Source organism: Microcaecilia unicolor, chromosome 9 (assembly GCF_901765095.1).
Source record: "Microcaecilia unicolor chromosome 9, aMicUni1.1, whole genome shotgun sequence".
NCBI classification, from domain to species: domain Eukaryota; kingdom Metazoa; phylum Chordata; class Amphibia; order Gymnophiona; family Siphonopidae; genus Microcaecilia; species Microcaecilia unicolor.
The window spans coordinates 129,487,365-129,509,002 of record NC_044039.1 but is presented as its reverse complement, the minus strand read 5'-3'; the positions used below and the strand labels follow the sequence as shown (position 1 = coordinate 129,509,002).

Sequence of the window (21,638 nt, the reverse complement as noted above, 5' to 3'; positions counted from 1 at the left end):
CCCCACCACCACTGACCCTTTATTCCTGCCCCCTTCCCAATTAATTTTCTCATAACCCTGACCGTGAGAATGTTAATGCTGGCTGCCCTTCTGTAATCATAGTATCAAACCTCTTTGGTATCACTTGTTAATGAGATTGCTGGTAACTTAGATAGTGGTAAGTGTGCTTTGTTGGTATCATTGGATCCTAGTTCTGTTTTTGATGATCATGGATCATCAGTTATCATTGTGTTTGTTCGATCTAGGTCTTTGCATCATAGCCCTGAAGTACTATAGTTTCATTCCTGCATAGAATATAATTATTCTCATCCACAAAAGTTGTGTGGGGTACCTCAGGGGTCCATTCTAGATCCTGCTCTATTTCATATGTTTTAGCCCCATTGGCTACTCTGTTTGAGAAAATTATCTGTAAGCAGAAAATCTGAAACATATTTTACAAATTATTCTTCTGTTGCCCTCACCAGTCTAAACTCCTGTCTTAAAGCTTTTGTGGCCTGGCTTACCAATAATAGACTGAAATGGAATTTGTATATATGGGAAGCATTAGGGCTAACGAGATTAGAATCTCCCTAATTTGGATCCATGTATAGCTGAAAGATACAATCATTTTAATTAGGAATAATGAGTGATTCTGACTTCCAGAATCACATCTCTAATTTGACTAAGATTTCTTTCTTCTTCTTACATAAAGATACAAGTGTTATGTCCTTATATAGTAAAGACTGATTTATATATGTGTACTGAATGGTTTTGATTTTGGCAATGGTTCTTAACCTAGTCCTCGGGACTAGCCAATCCGGTTTTCAGGATACCCTCAATGAATATGCATGAGAGATTTGTATAAAATGGAGGGGTAGTGCATGCAAATTTCTTATGCATATTCTGTGGATATCCTAAAAACCTGGCTGGCTGATGTGTCCCGAGGGACTAGGTTTGAGGAATCCCTGGATTACGGACAGTGCCTTGTTCCTAGGTCATCTCTGCCACCGTTGTTAGACAAGCTAATCCAGGCTTTGTGTGACACATGTAAACATGATAAAGCGACCCCTTTGTTGATGGAGATCACTGGCTCTCAAATGATTTTGAATAAAATTTAAGATCCTTGATCTTACTGATCAATCAACCTTTTGATCTGTCAGAACTGCTGATTTCCATTTCCCTGGATGGTCACCAAGGTATCAGGAATAAAATTAATAGTGATTTCTCCACCAAGGATTATCTACTTGGAATATACTTGCCAGATTGCTTCAGTTATCAAGCACATTCACTGTGGAAATACTATTCTTCTTACTAATTTAGAAAGGTCTGGCAGCTTACTCTATACTATAAACAAAGACAGTGGGACCTTTTCATTAAATGTGCTAAGCACTTAAATTATGGTTAACATGCAAAACAGGCAACTGTGTTAAGGGGGTTTGCAGTAGTTTCCCTGTTTCCGAACACTGCAAAATTGTGTTAAGGGGGTTTGCAGTAGTTTCCCTGTTTCCAAACACTGCAAAATCTTTCAGTAATTTTCTTTTAGAGGGTGTGCCATGGAAGTGTTAGACAGCTAGCACATAATATTTACTGTGCACTAACTGGCTAATGCACAGTTAATGCAAAAGCACTTAATGTGCCAATGGTAACTATCACACAACCTGCAATAAAAATATTTTTTTTCAATCTGGGCTTAGGTAAAATCCTGAATTAAGCGCAGATTCTAGCACACTTCAGTAAAAGGGCCCCATTGCTATTTTGACAGGTTTTGAAATAATGTACTTTGTTTTAAGCTGCTTTTCTTGAGTGCCTTTTCTTTTGTTATTTTTTTTTTATATTCAAATTTTTATTCAGTTTACCTTATAACCAATCACAATAATACACGTTTCCCTCAACAAGTTACAAACTTTAAACTACAACGTCTAGTGAAACATAGTTGCGTGTCATCTAGTCATCAATCATGACCCCCCCCCCCCCTTCCCCCCTCCCTACTTCATCCAACATGTAGGTTCTGACCTCTACAACCCCCCCCCCCCCCAAGTCTCTGATTCCATAATAGTTGCTAGTTCTGTCCATTCTTTGCTTGCGGATTATATCGTCCACTCCTGCGGTCAGTAAGTTGTTCCAATACCATCAATGTCCCAAGCTTGATAACCAGTCCTTCAGCGATGGACCAACTGATTGTCTCCAGTGTGCTGCTATCACTGTCTTTGCTGCCGCTGTCCCCATTCTTTTAATCCTACGTTCCCACTTCTGGCCTGCTTTATTTCCCCACCCCAATAAACACCATTTTGGATCTAGAGGTAATGCACTTCTTAGGAATAGATTTAATTTCTTAATTACGGTCTCCCAAAATGCTCTAATAAGAGTACAGCCCCACCATATGTGAAAAAAACTCCCTTGTTCCAATTTACATCTGCAACATTCCATTCCGTAACATTAAGATACATACGGTTTACCCGGTCGGGTGTATAGTACCATCTACTTAACACCTTGTAGGCATTCTCTTAATAAGTACACAAATTGATGCTTTTTTCACCTCTACACACATTTCCCATTTTGTCATATTGATGTCCTCTTGTAGATCCCGTTCCCAGGCCCTCATAAAAGGTAGTTTGCCCTTCAAATCACCCTTCAAATATTTATAAAGTCGAGAAATGCCCCGCCTCCCAGTGGCCAACGTTTCCCACAGATTCTCCACAACTTCCCCCTCCAGGGAGTCAACCTTCAACCACCCTTGCCCTCTCATAAAAGTCCTAATCTGATAGTAGGCAAACTGATCAGTTTCAGACAGCCCAAATTTCTGTTGAAGTTCCCCAAATTGCTGCATCTCCCTATCTTCAAATAAATCTGAAAATCTCCTCAATCCTTTTCGCCCCCATTCTTTAATACTCCTCCTTCTTCCCCTGCCCGAAACTCGGGCTCTTGCGTTATCTGCACCACGGTGGACACTTTCTGCCCCCCTCCTAAACTTATGCTTCACCAATTCCCAGATATGTATCAGATGGGCCACAAAAGGGTTACTCTGTCCGTAATTTTTGCTTTTCCCTTTAATCTGGAAGCCCACAAACTCCCCCCTCCCCCAGATCTCTGTCCACTGTAAACTCTTGCTCCAGCTGAACTCCTGACAAACATTCACCCTTGGACCATGCCGCTTATCTGGTTGAGTTGAGCCACCTGATAATACCATGTGATATTAGGCATCCCTCTTCCCCCCTGCTCCGGGTCACCCCACAAATCTTTTTAGAGATCCTTGCTTGTTTTCCCCCCCATGTAAGTGTAACATATCTTTTGTTATTTTTTTTCCTTTTGTATTTTTTATATATTTATTTATAATTTTTATGTTGGGGTGGGGTGCCATGCAGGGGACTTTTTCTATAGCTGCTGCCCTTTTTAGAGATGGCTCAGAAGCATCAGACCATGACTTGGTGGCTCAATGCTCCCAGGCCAATGGACTAACTGCTTGTGAGGTGGCTCGCAGGCGTTAGGTCTTTTTACCACTGGAGTCAGCAACAGAAATCCTGCAGGTTGGTTACTCCTGTGGTACTTCAAGGTATGGTAAAGTTCCATTTTTACCTCACCTTGACTACTTCCCCACCTTAGGGTGGTAGGATATCATTTTTTCTCCTTATCATCAAGTTAGTCCTTATAGTTAAAAAATGCTTTTGTGACAGTGTTTGCCTTGAAATGTTTCCCATCCTTGGATATAATTAACCAGTAAGTCTAATTTAACACAATATTGGCTTCAACATAATGTTCAAACTCAACAAAATATATATAAATCTGTTGGAGAATTGCTCTACTTTGAATACTTGAACAGTCAGCAAATGTTTACTTCTTGCTGCATGGTACATACATCTTCCTCCAAACAACCTACAGGTTTACCACCTTCTATTCTTACCAGTGTGATGTCCCGTGAAGCTGCTGCAGCACTCATGTGTAAGCTTGGCTGTCTGACTGAACTACTGCAGTCTAATGCACGGGCAAATGTACCTACAGAGCTGGATAAAAATCAAAGAACAAAAATTATATTCAAGTGTAAGCTGAATGCTAACAATAGAAGACTGCAGTTTGGAAAATTGAACAATATTAATTTACTGTTGTCCATTCATTTCTGAGATATTTGCTTCTAACTTCCATAGGAGCTGAAATTTAATAATTAGTACCTTTTATCCATGTTCTTTTCCCTGCAGATATACATCATTATAGATGCTACATCACTGAGTTTCATAGCCTACAGTTGCAGCTATTTTGTATCTTCCTGAGAATAGGCATTCTCCTTTGCCAATTATTCAACTTGATTCTGAATCAGTTCATTTCCTATTCTGATTGCTGATTCATCTAAAACAAATCATGAAAACAAGCCACCCGATATCTGAAGTGATTTAAATGGACAAAAAGGTTCCTGCCCACTTAATTCAATTGTGGCCACCCAACTGCTGACATTCTACGGCACTTAACCAGCCATTTCCAACGTGGGCAGGTCATGGGCACTACAGGGGGCAGAGTTGGGGAGGTGTCAGAAATATTAAGTGCCAGCACTAGCATAGCTAACTGGGTGAATTTAGGACTGCTCAAAGCTGTCCAAAATTCAGCCAGTAGCTATATGAGTGACAGCCCTGAATAATCGGACGGCATCCTCAAAAAGGTTAAAGTGCTCCTCAGTCCTCTTTGATCTGCCTCCCACCCACCCCTCAACAAAAAGCAGCCCCACTCATTACAATCTGCCTCCATAAGCACAGCCACGCTGGGGAAAGGACCAAAGGTCCATCAAGCCCAGCACTCTGTCTCGACAGTGGCCAATCCAGGCCCCAAGAACCTGGCAAAAACCCAAAAATTTAATAACGATCAATGGACTTTTCCTTCATAGTAACATAGTAGATGACGGCAGAAAAAGACCCGCACAGTCCATCCAGTCTGCCCAACAAGATAAACTCATATGTGCTACTTTTTCTGTATACCTTGATTTGTACCTGTCCTCTTCAGGGCTCAGACCGTATAAGTCTGCCCAGCACTATCCCCGCCTCCCACCACCGGCTCTGGCACAGACCGCATAATTCTGTCCAGCACTATCCCCACCTCCCAACCACCAGCCCCGCCTCCCACCACCGGCTCTGTCACCCAATCTCGGCCTGGTTCAGTGGGGTCGATGGGGGCAGAAAAAAAGCCCACTCGCTCCTTACCCTAACGGCTGCGACACCAAAACAGCTGCAGAGACCTCTAGCGGTAGCCTCACAATACTTCAGGAGTACGTTGTGGCAGCTATTTTGGCGTTGTAGCCATAAGGGGTAGGAGCAAGTAGGCTTTGTTCCTGCCCCTGCTGGACCACAAGGGACTTCAGGTAGGTCGGGGGGGGGGGGGGGGGGAGAATAAATCATAAAGAGTGGGGCTGAGGGCACTTTCACCCCCATGCAGGTCCTGGCCGATATAGTTTGGGCCTGCAAACTTGTCCTATGTGGGCCCCAGCTGAATATTGGCTAGGACGTACACAAGGTCTGGCAGCCAACACAGGGACAATTAGCCCCGGATGTTCAGTGTCAGGACATCAATTTAGCCACCAGTCACTGTTAAAAAAATTAAAAAAAAAAAAAAAAGAAACACTGACTGCCACTGGCTGAATATCAACCAGAGGTTTTCTTGTTAATGCACAAGATGTCTTGAAAACTGGAATGCTGTGTATTTGAAATGTGCGTGCAACTTTCCACAATGCAAAATGAAGCACAAATTTACCCAAATTAACATGCTGTTTTTTAAACTCTTTACATTCATGTTTCATGCATAAATCTAACACAGCCTCAGTTCACAATCTCAGATATCCATTTTTGAACATGCTGTAAGTCATGAAATTGTATGCATGCTTTTAGGCAACTGAAAATCTGCACTGAAAACATATGGCTGAATTACACACACAACTAGGTCTAATTTGAAAATGTTGCCCAGCAAGTAGTTTCTAGTTGACCACTATATGCTTTTAAAAAAAAAAAAACAGCTTGGCAGGAATGAAATTTTCTACTGCCTCCAAAAACAATCAAATCCATGTGATTGAAATAGATTCTTATACATTTTGTTTTGATTGATCACATCTTTGTACATGGACTTGCATCTTATACTTACCATCTGAAACCGAACTCACCGAGGAAGTATTGCGAAGCATTTGCCAGTTTGTTTTTTAAAGCATTAAAGCATTTGTGGTGAAAAGATGGGAAACAGGACAATTGGTCAGTTTTCTCAATGGAAAAAGCCAAATAACAGAGTGCCCAGGGGATCTTTATTGGGAACAGTAATTTTTATATATTTATAAATAATCTAGAAAAGGGGAACAAATGAGGTGTTCAAATTTCCACACACAAAATTTTAAAATCTTAACTGGATTGTGAGAAATTACAGGAGAAACTTGCACAATTGGGAGATTCAACTATAAGCATATCACAAATGATAAAATGAAATATTCTTTGGAATCTTGCCAGATACTTCTGACCTGGACTAGACATTGTTGGATAGTGGGCTTGGTGGATGTTTGAAAATTTATGCGGTACCTGATCGGAAGCCAGTGAAATTTATTTATTTATTTTTGTTACATTTGTACCCCGCGCTTTCCCACTCATGGCAGGCTCAATGCGGCAGGCAATGGAGGGTTAAGTAACTTGCCCAGAGTCACAAGGAGCTGCCTGTGCCGGGAATCGAACTCAGTTCCTCAGTTCCCCAGGACCAAAGTCCACCACCCTAACCACTAGGCCACTCCTCCACTACATGCCTCATAGTACTGTAAGGCGTTTGCCAAGTCCGGTAAGAACAAATACAAAGTGATGTTGTGGAAGAATAAGGTTCATGTATTAAAGACACATTTGGAAATTGTAGAGAGGAGTTATGTTATGTCCATTACGAGCTTTAGTTTCCTTGTGTAGCAGGGTTCAGGCATTTAAATCTTTGGGTGCCTGGATTGATCCATTTCTTAATATGAAATCTCAGAGTAATTAGTACAGTATTTTCAAATTAAAACTCGTTGAAGGACTGTCTCTCAAAGATTTTTGCATGGTGAATCAAAACATAGTGATGCCCCATTTTGATTATTGCAACTTTTGCTTTTTGGTTTATGCAAATATGCTTTACGGTCATTACAGTTAATACCGAATGCAGAAGCCTATGTCTTTAGGATGAGTACAGGGTACAATATAAAATATTGCTTTTAGAATTAAGGGATAAGTAATAGACCTCCCTGTTTACTAAGCCGCGCGGCAATACCGACACAGTCCATTCAAAGTGTATCGGCATTAGTGCATGGCAGCTGCTAGCAATGTTAGTAAAACAGGGGGAGAAATCTCTCTTGAGACTGCAGCTAATTCAAATCTACACTAACCATCTTGGTCTTCGAGGTCTGCTTTGTCCAATGTGCTTGATGTTCCGTCTTTTAAGAATGTTTATCTTGAGGTATACAGAAATTGTATTTTTTATATTGCAGGACCAAGGTTATGGAACTCTCTACCTTTAAGAAGCTTCAATGAATTTTAGAAAGCATTAAAAACTATTTTGTTTCACTGAGCATTTAACACTTCTACCTAATGGGTTTTTTTGTTTCATTTGCTTTAATTTTTGATCAGAAATTTTTCATTTTACATATTTATGTGATTCTATGTTTCTTTGTGATTTGAGTGAAGTAGTGACAGCAGATAAAGACCTGAATGGTCCATCCAGTCTGCCCAACAGTCATATTAATTATCATTTCAAGATCAAATCAACAATGAACGTGACATTACATACTTGATCATGGTATATATACTTGGAATTATTATTCTGCATGTAAGTAGTTCTCTCCTCAGAATGGTAGATGTGCAGACTAGAAATCTTTTAAATCAATTAATAAACAAATAAGCACTGTGAATTCAGGCAAACACTCCTTATTGCTGAACACCTCAGGCTGCTACACTCCTAAGTGCATACATCTTTTCAATATTACCTGTGTGCACACAGCGGATTCTGCAGCAATATGAACCGTTTGAAATTGTCCTTCTTAACTTTTGTATTTCCTTCCAATTTGCTCTCATGTTAATACCTCTGATGACCTAGGAGTTTCCTGTTAGGCGATATTTAATGTTGACTATAAGATATTGGGATGTAAATAATCCTCAGGGATGTGGGTACAGTGGGAACACAGATACTATAGCCAGATTGTATAAGGTCTCTCAGAAAAACGCTACTGTAGATAATTTTGAAACTTTCTGATTATCTTTCAGTCAGCACTCTCTCATCGAAAAAGTCCAAGCCTGTATCAGAGGTGAGGAAACTGCCTACAGTGGTAACTTCAGCCTGGTAAAGTCAGATGGGACCCTCATTCCTACAAACTCAAAGGATCCAACTTCCATCTACAGCTCACTGGCAGTGGCCAGAGGGGCCAAAACGGAGGCAGACATACAGAGACAGGCAAACGAGCTGAAAAGCAAGGTTTATGAGGAGGTAACAACCTTCCAATTCTTACAGAACTCTTACTGTTCACATCACTTTACAAGCTGCTGTAGATCACATGGTCACTGCTTGCAATCAAAGTCTGTGTAGAGGCAGGTTAAGTGATTTTCTATGGTCAAATAGTATGTTAAGTTGTGGTTGATGGATCACAAATGGGGTGTCCAGGTTGTATGTTTTGTCCTCCAAGAGGTAAAATATTCTTCTGATGAAAACTAAATAGCTTACTGAATTTATCCAAACTCAGGAATCTAAACAAACCAGTAACTGAGAAAGAAATACAAACAATCTGAGATTTCTAATACCAGTGAATAAATACCATCCAGAACACATTAGAACATAAGAAGTGTCATTAATCCACTGGACCACAATCCTGTCATTTCGTGTTGCTCACTTTCACACCTCCAAGCTGCTGATCCCCCAGTCTGTCTGGCTAAGTCTGTCCTCAAATCCACCTATCTTCTAGAAACTTCTCCAAACCTTTTAACATATTCTCCAGCAACAAAACCCTATGAGGTCAGGTCGATATTTAATCACACTAATAAAGTCAATACTGGATGCAACAAGAGCTTTTAATTAAACTTTTCAGGCTATATATATGGCCAAAGATAGTTTTTTAAAAATTTGAGTGAGATTTGGGGCAAATCCAGGGCCAGATAGTAGCAATATTTGGCTACTAACTATAGGTTAACCCAGTGGTTCCCAAACCTGGTCCTGGAGGCACCCAGCCACTCAGGTTTTCAGGATACCCACAATGAATATTCATGAGGGTACAAGAACAGTCCTGGGCAGACTTCTACGGTCTGTGCCCCGAGAATGGCAAGGACAAAACAAATGCAGGTATACGTATAAAGTTATCACATACCATGTAAAATAAGTTTATCTTGTTGGGCAGACCTGATGGACCGCACAGGTCTCCATCTGTCGTCATTTACCATGTTACTATATGACCTCCAGGAAGTTGGAACCTAGCAGAGGCAAGATGGACTTGTGGAAAATCCACTGCTTATTTCTAGGATGGGCAGCACAGAATGTACTGCACTGTCCTGGGATCCCGCCAGTTGACTGCAGCCCGGACCGTAGTTGGAGCCAGCTTTAGCCTTTCCTCAAAGGGAAATCATCTCTTCCCCTTTACCATTTTCGTCGCCCTTCTCTGTACCTTTTCTAATTTCATTATATCTTTTTTGAGATGTGGTGACCAGAATTAAACACAATATTTAGGTGAGGTCGTACCATGGTGTTATGATTGGGGTCAGAACCCCTCTCAAACTTACCTCTTTCCTGGGGGTCAGCTTCTTAGCTGGCTTCTGTTTCTTTTGTCTATCCTTTCTGAGCTGGCTCTGTCTCTCTGTGCTGGCAGCTTCCAGCAGCATGGCTCTAATTGTTTCACTATACTGCACCTGTGTGGGTGGACTGAGTTAACTCTACCTCTCTTTGGGTGTACTGGCTTCAAGTGCTTCACGGTGTTGCATTGGTGTGGGTTGGGCCTCTCTGGGTCAGTGTGCTTTTGCCTAGGTCTAGGGAGTGTGATATCATCAGGGAGGGCCTTGATAAGGAAGTGGTGTTGTTTCCTTCAGAGCCTTTGCAACAGTGGTGTTTGCTTTAGGTAGGGTGGTGCAGTGTGCACTTCTGACTTTGTGTCTAGTTTCCCTGCTTGCTTTTGCTAAGGGCCAGGTTAGTGTTAGTGCAGTATGCACTGGTGACTGTGTGTTTAGCTTTCCTGCTTTTCCCTTATGGTTCCCCTGCTTTTCCCTCTTGGTTTTGGAAGCATTGCTGTGTGTAGGGCTTTGGAAGCTCTGTTGTTGATAGAAGTACTTCAGGGTTTGGTGTTGTTAGGAACACTGCAGAGTTTGCTGTTAGAAGTACTTCTGGGTTTGTGCTATTGGGAGCATTGCAGTCTTTGCTGTTGGTGTTTGGTGATTTAGAATCACTTTTGGCTTATGTGTTAGCTTCCCTGCTTTTTCCTTGTGGCTCCCCTGTCTTCCCTTTTAGTGCTAGGAGCTCTTCTGGTTGCTTGCCAGAGTAGTGCTTAGGAAGCACCTTGTTAGTTGTATCTAGCTTGCTAGAGCAGTGCTTAGGTAGCTTGTTAGTTTTGTGTTTAGCTTATTAGTGTAGAGCTATGCTTGTAGCTTGGTGCTTAGTAGCACCTGTGTTAGCTTTGTGTTTAGTTCCCTGCTCTGTTAGTTTAGGGCTTAGGAAGTCCCTTTCTTGAGCAGGGCTTAGGAGCTCCTGTTTAGTATAGGGCTTAGGAAGTCCTTTTGTCAGTTTACTGTTAGGAACACTCCTGCTGGTTTAGGGCTTGGGAGCACGTAGATCAGTTTAGGTTTAGGAGCACTTCTGTTTCCAGTCCTGGTCCCTGTGTCATCCAGTATCCAGTAAGTCCTGCCGGCTACTCGAACCCAGGAGCTCAACTCCTGGGGGGCTTAGTAGCTAAGTGCAGGTGAAGCTGTGTGGTCCAGTCCAGTGTGTTCCGGTCCGGTGTGTGTTCCAGTCCTGTGTCCTCCAGTCCGGGGACTTGCAGTGCAGTGTTCTAGTCCTGTGTCCTCCAGTCCGGGGGATTCCAGTCCATGTGTTCCGGTTCGCTGGGCAGTGCCTGCAGTCCCTGCCGGTGTGCTTGCCCAGTGTTGGTTGGTGGGTTTTGCCTGCTGCTGTCGCTCCTCGGCAGCAGCCTAAGGGCTCACGTTTGCTCCAGAGCCCGGCCCCGTGGGCTCTGAACCTGAGAACCTGACACATGGAATGATACCACCCTGCAACCTCAATTTCTCCTCTAGTTTTACCACTTTGCCTTCTCTGAAAAATATTTGTTTCTATGTTAATATATTTCAAGTATTTAAATGTCTGTATCATATCTCCCCTGTCCCTCCTCTTCTCTAGGTATACATATTCAGGTCTTCCAGTCTCTTCTCATATGTCCTTTGCCACAAGTCCCTGGAAAGGGTTTAAATAATTGGATGGGAAGTTCTTTCCTCACATTAGAACATCAGAAGAATTTCAAACTCTGCAGTGTTTATTCCAGGCTGCAATACCAGTTAGTGGAAACAAGTGGGAGTTTGTCCCTACCTCCTGCACTACTGGGAGAGATGTTTTCCTGTTTTTCCGATAGTCCTAAGGGCGCTTGTGTGAGAGATCGAATGTTTGGGCCAGCAGCAGAGCTCATTTCAGAGTGACTAGGCCCAAAGCACCAGCCTTTCCTACTGGTTTAGCCGACACCCCTGAAGTAATTTTCGGGGTGTAATTCTGGATTTAGGTTTCAGTGGAAGAGGATAATTCAGAGGAGTCTGAGACCTCCCCCCACCACTGATTTTTTTTATATTTTAAGGCAAACAGGTGCCAGGTGGACAGATATAATCTGAGGAGGTTTAGCAATCTGCCAGAAGCAAAACTGGAGAGGTTCCCCAGATTGAACGTTGATCTGCTCGGTGTATGTGGAGTAAGACCTGGCATTAAAAAATTCATAAGTATGGCATGCCAGACACGTTGTCTTCTCTCTGTCTCTGTTAGAGAAATGGGAAATTTTGTGAAAGCCACATATCTTCTCTGTCATGGCGTAGCCTGCATAGTTCCAGTTCTGTACTGAGTTAACATTTAAACAGGTTGCATCATATGCATGTCAGAGCTCTTCTCCTTGCTCACTCTCAGCTATGGGAGCAATAGTGAAGCTTCCCAGAGTGTATTTAAGGTCATATTAGGCTTGTGAAGCATTAAAAGCTTTTGCTGCTTGAGAATAATTAAAAAAAAAAAAGAAAGAAAGAAATCTTTAGCCTGCTTCAGCAGTAACCTTCAAAGCCCTTCCCAGCACTAATCTGTATCCCTGCATGAAAAGAACTACAGGTTGCTTTTAGCAATGAATGCAATACTAGAGCATTTTACTGACTGTTAAGAGGAGAAAGAGGTAGCCAGGTCATTAGACAAATGGAAATTGCCTCTTTAGAAAGGAACAGTGCCTCAGTTAGGAGGTTCTGTTTGAGAGAGAAGATGATTCTCGTCAGACTCACTCAAAACCCTTACAGAAGTCTCTGTTCTTGCACTGGTCACTACAGTCCTAGAGCTATGTCTCGTCTACCCTTGAAATTCCTGGCATGATGAAGTAGAAGATGGTGGCTTTGATTAAGCATTCCAATTGGTTGTTAATAACATCAGATTTCAGTCTGCTGACCGAGATGCTCACCATAAGGATAAAGCAAATCAAGTAGCTTGGTCTCAGTCCACAGTATTCTGATCTTTCATATCTCTGGAGCTTTTTTTTTTTTTTTTTGCAGTTCATCTGCTACTTTAGGCCTTCTATCTTGGTTTTCACAAAAGAATTCTATGAGCGTTTTCTTCTGAAGATCTTACTGTAGTGTCTTAAATCTTCAGGCAAGGATCCTGTTTTGGGTTCATTTGGAGGCATATAAAATCTTACTTTGGCCATATTTAATAGTGGCCTGAGGGCCAACTTTTGGTACAGTGTTCAGGAATCTGTAAAGAGGCTCAAATTCTTTTCCTATAAAGTGTTTGTAAACCACCAGAAAAGGGGAGTTCTAAGGAACATGTCCTGCTATCATTAAAAATAAATAAATAAATAAATAAATAATTAAAAAAATAAAATAAAAGTTTGCTTCTTACAGAGCAGCACGATTGCAACCTTTTCTTGCTGTAGCAGGCAATGGTATTTCAGCTCCTCCTGTTCCTCATGTGGGCTACAGTGCTTTCTGTCTTAGATATTCTAACAAAGCTGGACCTTGCCTGGCGACTCCCCTCCTGTTCGGATCAAAAAAAACAAACTGGGCGGACTGTCTAAAAGGCTTTGTCCGCTCCATGTAAAAGGCCAATGCTCTCTTGCAGTCCAAGGTGTGCAAACTGCTTTCACCAGAGCTGGTATGAGGACGAGGAAAGAAAGTTGGCAAGACAATTGACTGGTTCAGATGGAACTCCGACACCACCTTTGGCAGGAACTTGGAGTGCGTGCGGGGGACTACTCTGTTGTGATGAAACTTGATATAAGGTGCATGCACTACCAAGGCCTGAAGCTCACTGACTCTACGAGCTGACGTTAACAGCCACCAAGAAAACAACCTTTCAGATGGCAGGAATTCAGTGGCTCAAAAGGAGCTTTCATCAGCTGGGTGGGAACGACGTTGAGATCCCATGACACTGGTGGAGGTTTGACAGGGGGCTTTGACAAAAGCAAACCGCTCATGAAGTGAACTAAAGGCTGTCCAGAGATAGGCTTACCCTCTACATGGCGATAATAAGCACTAATCACACTAAGTTGACTGGTTTTAAGCTGCTTGTATCACCTCCCAAATTAGTACTCACCAACCACCCACAATTTAGGGAGATAAAAGACTAGGAAGGCCGCATTTTATAAGAGAAGCAATTCTTTAATTCTTATCAAGAGAAAGTTATATTACAAAAGCTAGTTTCTCATGGGGGGCGCAGGGGACCCAAACATGTGGTCTACCTCTGCCTCTCCCCATCGTAATGCTCTAGTTCAATTGTTTATATACCTTTTGTGTTAAGCAAGGCTTCAGCACTTATCTTCCTCAGGGATCATTCTGTTCTCATTATCAATTTTCCCTCAGGTTGTCAAATTCAATTTCTCTTGTTTATACTAGTTTCTTTTCCCAAGGCCTACTTGTAGGGGTACTATAAATTCAAGAGATCATGCAGGATCATCAATCTTTAACAGACTTCAGAGTCATACATCTCTGACAGACTCCAGAGTTGTACAGACTTTATCAATCTCTAACCTTTTAACCCATTCCATAATGCATAACTTGTGCTCATTATTTACAAGAGCAGACTCTGACAAGTGTAGAAGGTATTCAAGCAGGGTCTGTGTAGCACAAGAGGATCTAGGGCCTTGTTGTCACACCAGACGGCAAACCTCCTCCATTTGCAAGAGTAACACCTCTTCGTGGAGTCTTTCCTGGAAGCAAGTAAGACTCGGGAGACACTCTCTGAAAGACTCAAGAAGGCGAATTCTAAGCTCTCAACATCCAGACCGTGAGAGCCAGAGACTGGAGGTTGGGATGTAGGAACGACCCCTCGTTCTGAGTGATGAGGGCTGAAAACAGTCCAATCTCCACGGTTCTTCGGAGGACAACTCCTGAAGAAGAGGGAACCAGATCTGACGTGGCCAGAAGACTGCAATCAGGATAATGGTTCCGCAGTCTCGCTTGAGTTTCAGCAAACTCTTCCCTACTAGAGGTATGGGAGGATACGCATACAGAAGGCCTGTCCCCCAATGTAGGAGGAAAGGCATCTGACGCTAGTCTGTCTTGGGCCTGAAGCCTGGAACAGAACTGAGTGGCAAAAAGATCCACCGAGGGGGTGCCCCACACTCGGAAGATCTCGCAGACAACATCCATGTTCAGTGACCACTCGTGAGATTGCATTATCCTGCTCAGCCTGTCGGCCAGACTGTTGTTTACGCCTGCCAGATAAGTGGCTTGTAGAAACATGCCATAACGGCGTGCCCAAAGCCACATCTGGATGGCTTCCTGACACAGAGGGCAAGATCCGGTGGACCCCTGCTTGTTGGTGTAGTACATGGCAACCTGATCGTCTGTCTGAATTAAGATTACTTGGTTGGACAGCCGATCTCTGAAAGCCTTTACAGCATTCCAGATCGCTCTTAATTCCAGGAGATTGATCTGTAGATTTTTTTCCTGAAAGGACCAGGCTCTCTGAGTGTGGAGCCCATCTACATGAGCTCCCCACCCCAGGAGAGATGCATCCGTTGTCAACACTTTCTCTGGCTGAGGAACTTGGAATGGTCGTCCCATGGTCAAATTGGATCGAATCGTCCACCACAAGAGAATTCCGAAAGCTGGTGGAAGGTTGGACTACATCCTCTAAATCCACCGCTGCTTGAAACCACTGGGAAGCTAGGGTCCATTGAGTTGATCTCATATGTAGATGTGCCATGGGCGTTACATGAACTGTGGAGGCCGTGTGCCCCAGAAGTCTCAACATCTGCCGAGCCGTGACCTGTCGAGACGCTCGAACCATGGACACTAGGTTTGTCCACCCTTGCCTCGGGAAGATAAGCTCGAGCTATCTGAGTGTTCAACAGGGCTCCAATGAATTCCAATTTTTGGACTGGGGTGAGATGGGACTTGGATAATTTATGACGAACCCCAGTAGCTCTAGCACCCAAACAGTCATTCACATGGACTCCAGAGCATTCTTCTTCGAGGTGCTCTTCACCAGCCAATCGTCGAGGTAAGGAAACACATGCACTCCCAGTCTGCGTAGCGACGCTGTGACTACAGCTAAGCATTTGGTAAACACTCTGAGCACAGATGCCAGGCCAAATGACAGTACACGGTACTGAAAGTGCTGTGTCCATAGCCAAAATCGAAGATACTTCTTGTGAGCTGGAAGTATCGAGATGTGTGTGTAAGCATCCTTTAAGTCCAGAGAGCATACTACTACTACTTATCATTTCTATAGCGCTACAAGGCATACGCAGTGCTGTACACAATACACAAAGACAGTCCCTGCTCAAAGCATAGCCAATCGTTTTCCTGAATCATGGGAAGAAGGGTGCCTAGGGAAACCATCGTGAACTTTTCTTGGACTAGAAATTTGTTCAGGGCCCTTAGGTCTAGGATGGGACGCATTCCCCCCCCCCCCCCTTTTCTTTTGCACAAGGAAGTACCTGGAATAGAATCCCAGCCCTTCTTCCCCTGGTGGAACGGGTTCAACCACTTGGGCCTGTAATAGGGCGGAGAGTTCCTCTGCAAGTACCTGCCTGTGCTGGGAGCTGTAGGACTGAGCTCCCGGTGGGCAATTTGGAGGCTTGGATTCTAGATTGAGGGTGTATCCTAACCTGACAATTTGAAGAACCTACCAGTTGGAGGTTATAAGAGGACACCTTTGCTGAAAAAAACATTAATCTCCCCCCAACCGGCAAGTTGTCCAGTACGGACACGTTTACTGAGGCTATGCTGAACTGGAGCCAGTCAAAAGCCCGTCCCTTGCTTTTGCTGGGGAGCCACAGTGGCCTTAGGCGCACGCTGTTGACGAGAACGAGCGTGCTGGGACTGAGCCTGGGCAGGATGCCGAGAACCAGGACGCCTAGCATAGGAATAGGGAGCACCCCTCTTTCCTCTAAAAAACCTCCTTGATAAGGAAGTAGTAGCAGCAGAAGACGCCCGGCGGGAGAGAGAATCCATAGCATCATTGTGCTTCTTGAGCTGGTCAACTAGATCCTCTACTTTCTCACCAAAAAGGTTATCCGCCCGGCAAGGAACATCCACCATCCGCTACTGGACCGAATGATCCAGGTCAGAGACATGCAGCCATGAAAGTCTGCGCATCACTATACCTTGGGCAGCCATCCTGGATGTTACATCAAAAGTGTCGAACGTACCCCTGGCCAGGAATTTTCGACACGCCTTCTGCTGCCTGATCACCTGGCAAAAAGACTCGGCCTGCTCCGGAGGGAGTGCATCAACCAAGCTAGACAGTTGAATCACCGAGTTCCGCAAGTGGATGTTCGTGAAGAGCTGGTATGTTTGGATTTTGGCAGCGAGCATAGTGGCCTGATATGCCTTCCTCCCAAAAGAGTTCTAGATTCTCTGCCTCGGGGCGCCGAGACATAGTCCCTAGTACTCTTGGCTCTTTTGAGAGCGGAGTCCACCACCATGGAATTGTGAGGTAGCTGAGACCTCATCAATCCAGGCTCGCCGTGGATCCGATATTAGGATTCAGCCTTTTTCGGGATCACGGGATTATACAGAGGGAACGACCAGTTTCGCATAAGGACTGCCTTCAGTACATTATGCAAAGGAGCCTTTGAAGTCTCTCTAGGCAGAGAAGGATAATCCAGGACCTCGAGCATCTCAGCCCTGGGTTCATCCTCAACCTCCATAGGGAAGGGAATAGCCGCAGCCATTTCCCAGAAAAAGGAGGTGAAAAATAGACACTCCGGTGGAGAAAGTCTCCTTTCTAGTGGAGGGGAAGGTTCAGAAGGAATCCCATAGGACTCGTCAGAAGAAAAGTACCTGGGATCTTCCCCTTCCTCCCACGAACGCTCATCTTCAGTATCGGACAAGACATCCCTCAGAGAAGTCTGAAACTGAGCCCGCCTTGAGGAACGATAACCTTGATGGCGGTGCCAAGAAGTCGACGCCCGCCTGGACTCCGGTGAAGCTTCCTCCACCGAAGTCGAAGATGAGTCGACCTAGGTGGCAGGCGACACCGAGTTCGGGGAGCTCACCACAGGTGAAGGGCTAGATGCCACTGCAGTAAGGCGCAAGCACTCCCGACACCGAAGCAGACTGGCGCAGCAACCCTTCCAGAAGCTCTGACAGCAGGGCCCTGATGCGCTCGTCGATGCCCCAGAGCTCCCAGCACCACGTGTCGAAGAAGAACGATGATGGTGCTTCTTCGTCTTCGCTCGACACCTGTCATCGAGACTCCTCGGTACCGATGAGGAAGACATGGCATCCTCATGCCTCCTCGGAGCCAGGGCCGACGAAGGTCGGTCCCAGGGGACCTGCATAACAGGAGGCCTCGAGACACGTGGAGACCCACTCGATGCCTCACTGCTCCTAGCACGAGTTGGTTGTTCCGCAGCCATTACCTTCGCTTCCGACGTCGATGCATCCCTCGATGTCGAAGGACCGGACCAAGCCCCAAAAAGCTTCTCTCGTTGGGCCTCTCGAGACGCTTGAGTCCATTTCTTCATGCGAAGAAACACACTACAAGAGGCTGGGCTGTGGTCGGGCCCAAGGCACTGGATACACCAGACGTGGGTATCGGTACCCGAGATGGTGCGGTTGTACAGAGTACAACGTTTGAAGCCGCTGGGTGTGTTCGATGACATGGAAGGAAAAACGGCTTCAGCGAAATCAAAAGATGCGATTGTGGCAAAAGCCACAAAACGAAAGGAACTCTTTTCCGGGCCTGAGAGGAGCAGGGGAAAAAACTTGACCACACCTCAACACGGAGAAAAAATTAACTGAGCGGGAACGCTCACGCGACGGGCGGGAAGTCGTTCGCACACCAGACGGCTCTGGCAAGACTTTTTTATTTTTTGCTTGCAAAATGCCTGTTCCCGGGCCGACGCAGACGTCGACCCACATGTGAGAACAAGCAGCTTGCTTGTCCTTGGAGAATGGTCTTATCAATAATTCACTGGGCATTGAGCCAGTGAAACCAGGAATCAAATTCCTCATGATGCTGGAGGATTCATTTCCCTTCTCAGGTTCACTTTTCAGTTTTCAAAAGCTAAATTCAGCAGACTCTCAGCATTCTTTTCAGAGGATATTTGTAAGCTCACCTTTGTTAATTCTTGTCTAATGTATTGTAAATTTGTATTCCTCCTAAATAATTATAATTTTAAAAATATTTCTTACTGCTTTTTCCCTATGGAGAATGTTTGTCAAGAGCGAAATCCTGGGGAGTTCCTTTTAAGGTCTCCATCATCTCTTCTTTGGGTTTCCTCAGTTTACACCATTGCTCCCTGATAATTCATCCTTACATGCTTGTGGTATTCTCCTTTTTTGGTAATTGTATACCCAGGGGGTTCTATTGTCTTTCTGGGAGCATTCAGAAAGAGGAGTTAATCTCCTCATTCTCACTGAATATCCTTGGTTTTCTCTTACCCTGACCAGAGGACTTTGTTCACAAGAATTCTTAAACCACTCTTATTTTTCAGTTTCTCAGATGGTAGACAGTCCTTAGTACCTTTCTCTCTTTCTGTACTGACTTCATCTAATTTCCTGGGGAATCAGCTGCTTTTATTCTAGTTCTGTTTCCTTACTCAAGTAAGGTTAAGTACCTTGTTATTCCTTCTCAGTGTAGTTGAAGTTCTTTTCGCAATATGTGTGTAATTGGGAAGATTCTGTCCATATAATATTTGCTTCTGTTCTACCAGTCTTTATATTTTCGGAAATGGGTTGCAATGACGTCTTCCGTTTTTGTCTCCCGTCTCAGCTCTGGATATACTTTCATCCGCAGGTTAGTTTGGTTTCCTGTGATATCTCCAGCCTTCCTATCTTTGGATTGGGATTTGTTCATCCACGGATTTGCAGTCCCACCCTAATTGTATACATCCTAGAGTACTGATAGAACTGAAAAATGAGCTTGCGCAGCTACAGCTAGTGATATGCAATTTATCCTTAAAATCGAGTGTGGTACCGGAAGATTGGAGGGTGGCCAATTTAACGCCGATTTTTGAAAAAGGTTCCAGGGGAGATCCAGGAAATTATAGACCAGTGAGTCTGACATCGGTGCCAGGGAAAATGGTAGAGGCTATTATTAAAAACAAAATTACAGAGCACATCCAAGGACACGGATTACTGAGACCAAGTCAGTGCGGCTTTTGTGTGGGGAAATCTTGCCTGACCAATTTACTTCAATTCTTTGAAGGAGTAAACAAACATGTGGTCAAAGGGGAGCCGGTTGATATTGTGTATCTGGATTTTCAAAAGGCGTTTGTCAAGGTACCTCATGAAAGGCTACAGAGGAAATTGGAGGGTCATGGGATAGGAGGAAATGTCCTATTGGGGATTAAAAACTGGTTGAAGGATAGGAAACAGAAGTGGGGTTAAATGGGCAGTATTCACAATGGAGAAGGGTAGTTAGTGGGGTTCCTCAGGGGTCTGTGCTAGGACTGCTGCTTTTTAATATATTTACAAATAATTTAGAGATGGGAGTTACTAGCGAGGTAATTAAATTTGCTGATCACACAAAGTTATTCAAAGTCGTTAACTCGCGACAGGATTGTGAAAAATTACAAGAGGACCTTACGAGACTGGGAGGCTAAATGGCAGATGACGGTTAATGTGAGCAAGTGCAAGGTGATGCCTGTGGGAAAAAAGAACCCGAATTATAGCTACGTCATGCAAGGTTCCACGTTAGGAGTTACGGACCAAGAAAGGGATCTGGGTGTCGTCGTCGATAATACACTGAAACCTTCTGCTCAGTGTGCTGGTGCGGCTAGGAAAACGAATACAATGTTGGGTATTATTAGGAAAGATATGGAAAACAGGTGTGAGGATGTTATAATGCCGTTGTATCGCTCCATGGTGCGACCGCACCTTGAGTATTGTGTTCAATTCTGGTCGCCGCATCTCAAAAAAAGATATAGTAGAATTGGAAACGGTGCAGAGAAGGGCAACTAAAATGATAGCGGGGATGGGACGACTTCCCTATGAAGAAAGACTAAGGAGGCTAGGGCTTTTCAGCTTGGAGAAGAGACGGCTGAGGGGAGACATGATAGAGGTATATAAAATAATGAGTCGAATGGAACAGGTGGATGTGACGTGTCTGTTCACGCTTTCCAAAAATACTAAGACTAGGGGGCATGCGATGAAACTACAGTGTAGTAAATTTAAAACAAATCGGAGAAAAGGTTTCTTCACCCAACGCATAATTAAACTCTGGAATTCGTTGCTGGAGAACGTGGTGAAGGCGGTTAGCTTAGCAGAGTTTAAAAAGGGGTTAGACGGTTTTCTAAAGGACAAGTCCATAAACCACTACTAAATGGGAAAAATCCACAATTCCAGGAATAACATGTATAGAATGTTTGTACGTTTGGGAAGCTTGCCAGGTGCCCTTGGCCTGGATTGGCTGCTGTTGTGGACAGGATGCTGGGCTCGATGGACCCTTGGTCTTTTCCCAGTGTGGCATTACTTATGTAAAGTGCTTTGCTACATCTCACAGGTTCTGGACTGGTCTGGTATGGATGCTAAGGAAGTAGAAATTGTTTTACCTGATGATTTTTCTTTCCTTTAGTTCTACCAGAGCAGTCTAGAAATTCTCCCTGCTTGAACAAAAATTGATTTACTTGTTGCATTTGTATGCCAAAGTATGCAAAAAAGAAAACCAGGGGGAAACTCTGCTCCAAAATCACCTCAATGGTAAAACAACAAAAAAAAAAAGAGCGAGTTAAAATTCTAGATGTGTTAAACACACCTCAAAGCACAAAGTGAAAAAAAAGAAGAAAACAGGGGGAAAGACCTCATGACCTGCTACTGCAAGTCTGGAGCACTCCGACCATCTTGGTCATATATATGCCATTTCTAATCATTGGTCAAAAACCCCCAACCAACCGATGGTTGTCAATTTTACTTTGTTCTCTTCTTAAATTAATTCTGAAAAAAAAATTTTTTTGTGAATTTTGTCAATTTGCCAAGTACAACAATACAAAATTGCAACATCAGTAACTATAGCGTTGTTGTCACTGTTTTGTAAAGTTTTACTGC

At 43.8% G+C, this 21,638-nt stretch overlaps 1 protein-coding gene across 3 annotated transcripts in view; it reads right to left on the bottom strand.

Annotated features, from left to right (window-relative positions):
- MTA1 (metastasis associated 1) overlaps window positions 1–21,638 on the bottom strand; it is a 537,170-nt gene that overhangs the window by 255,343 nt on the left and 260,189 nt on the right. For all 3 annotated transcript variants that reach the window (XM_030214000.1, XM_030214002.1, XM_030214001.1), the window contains one exon: window positions 3,878–3,977. In XM_030214000.1, the coding sequence (XP_030069860.1) occupies window positions 3,878–3,977 (100 nt within the window). The remainder of the gene's footprint in view (window positions 1–3,877; window positions 3,978–21,638) is intronic.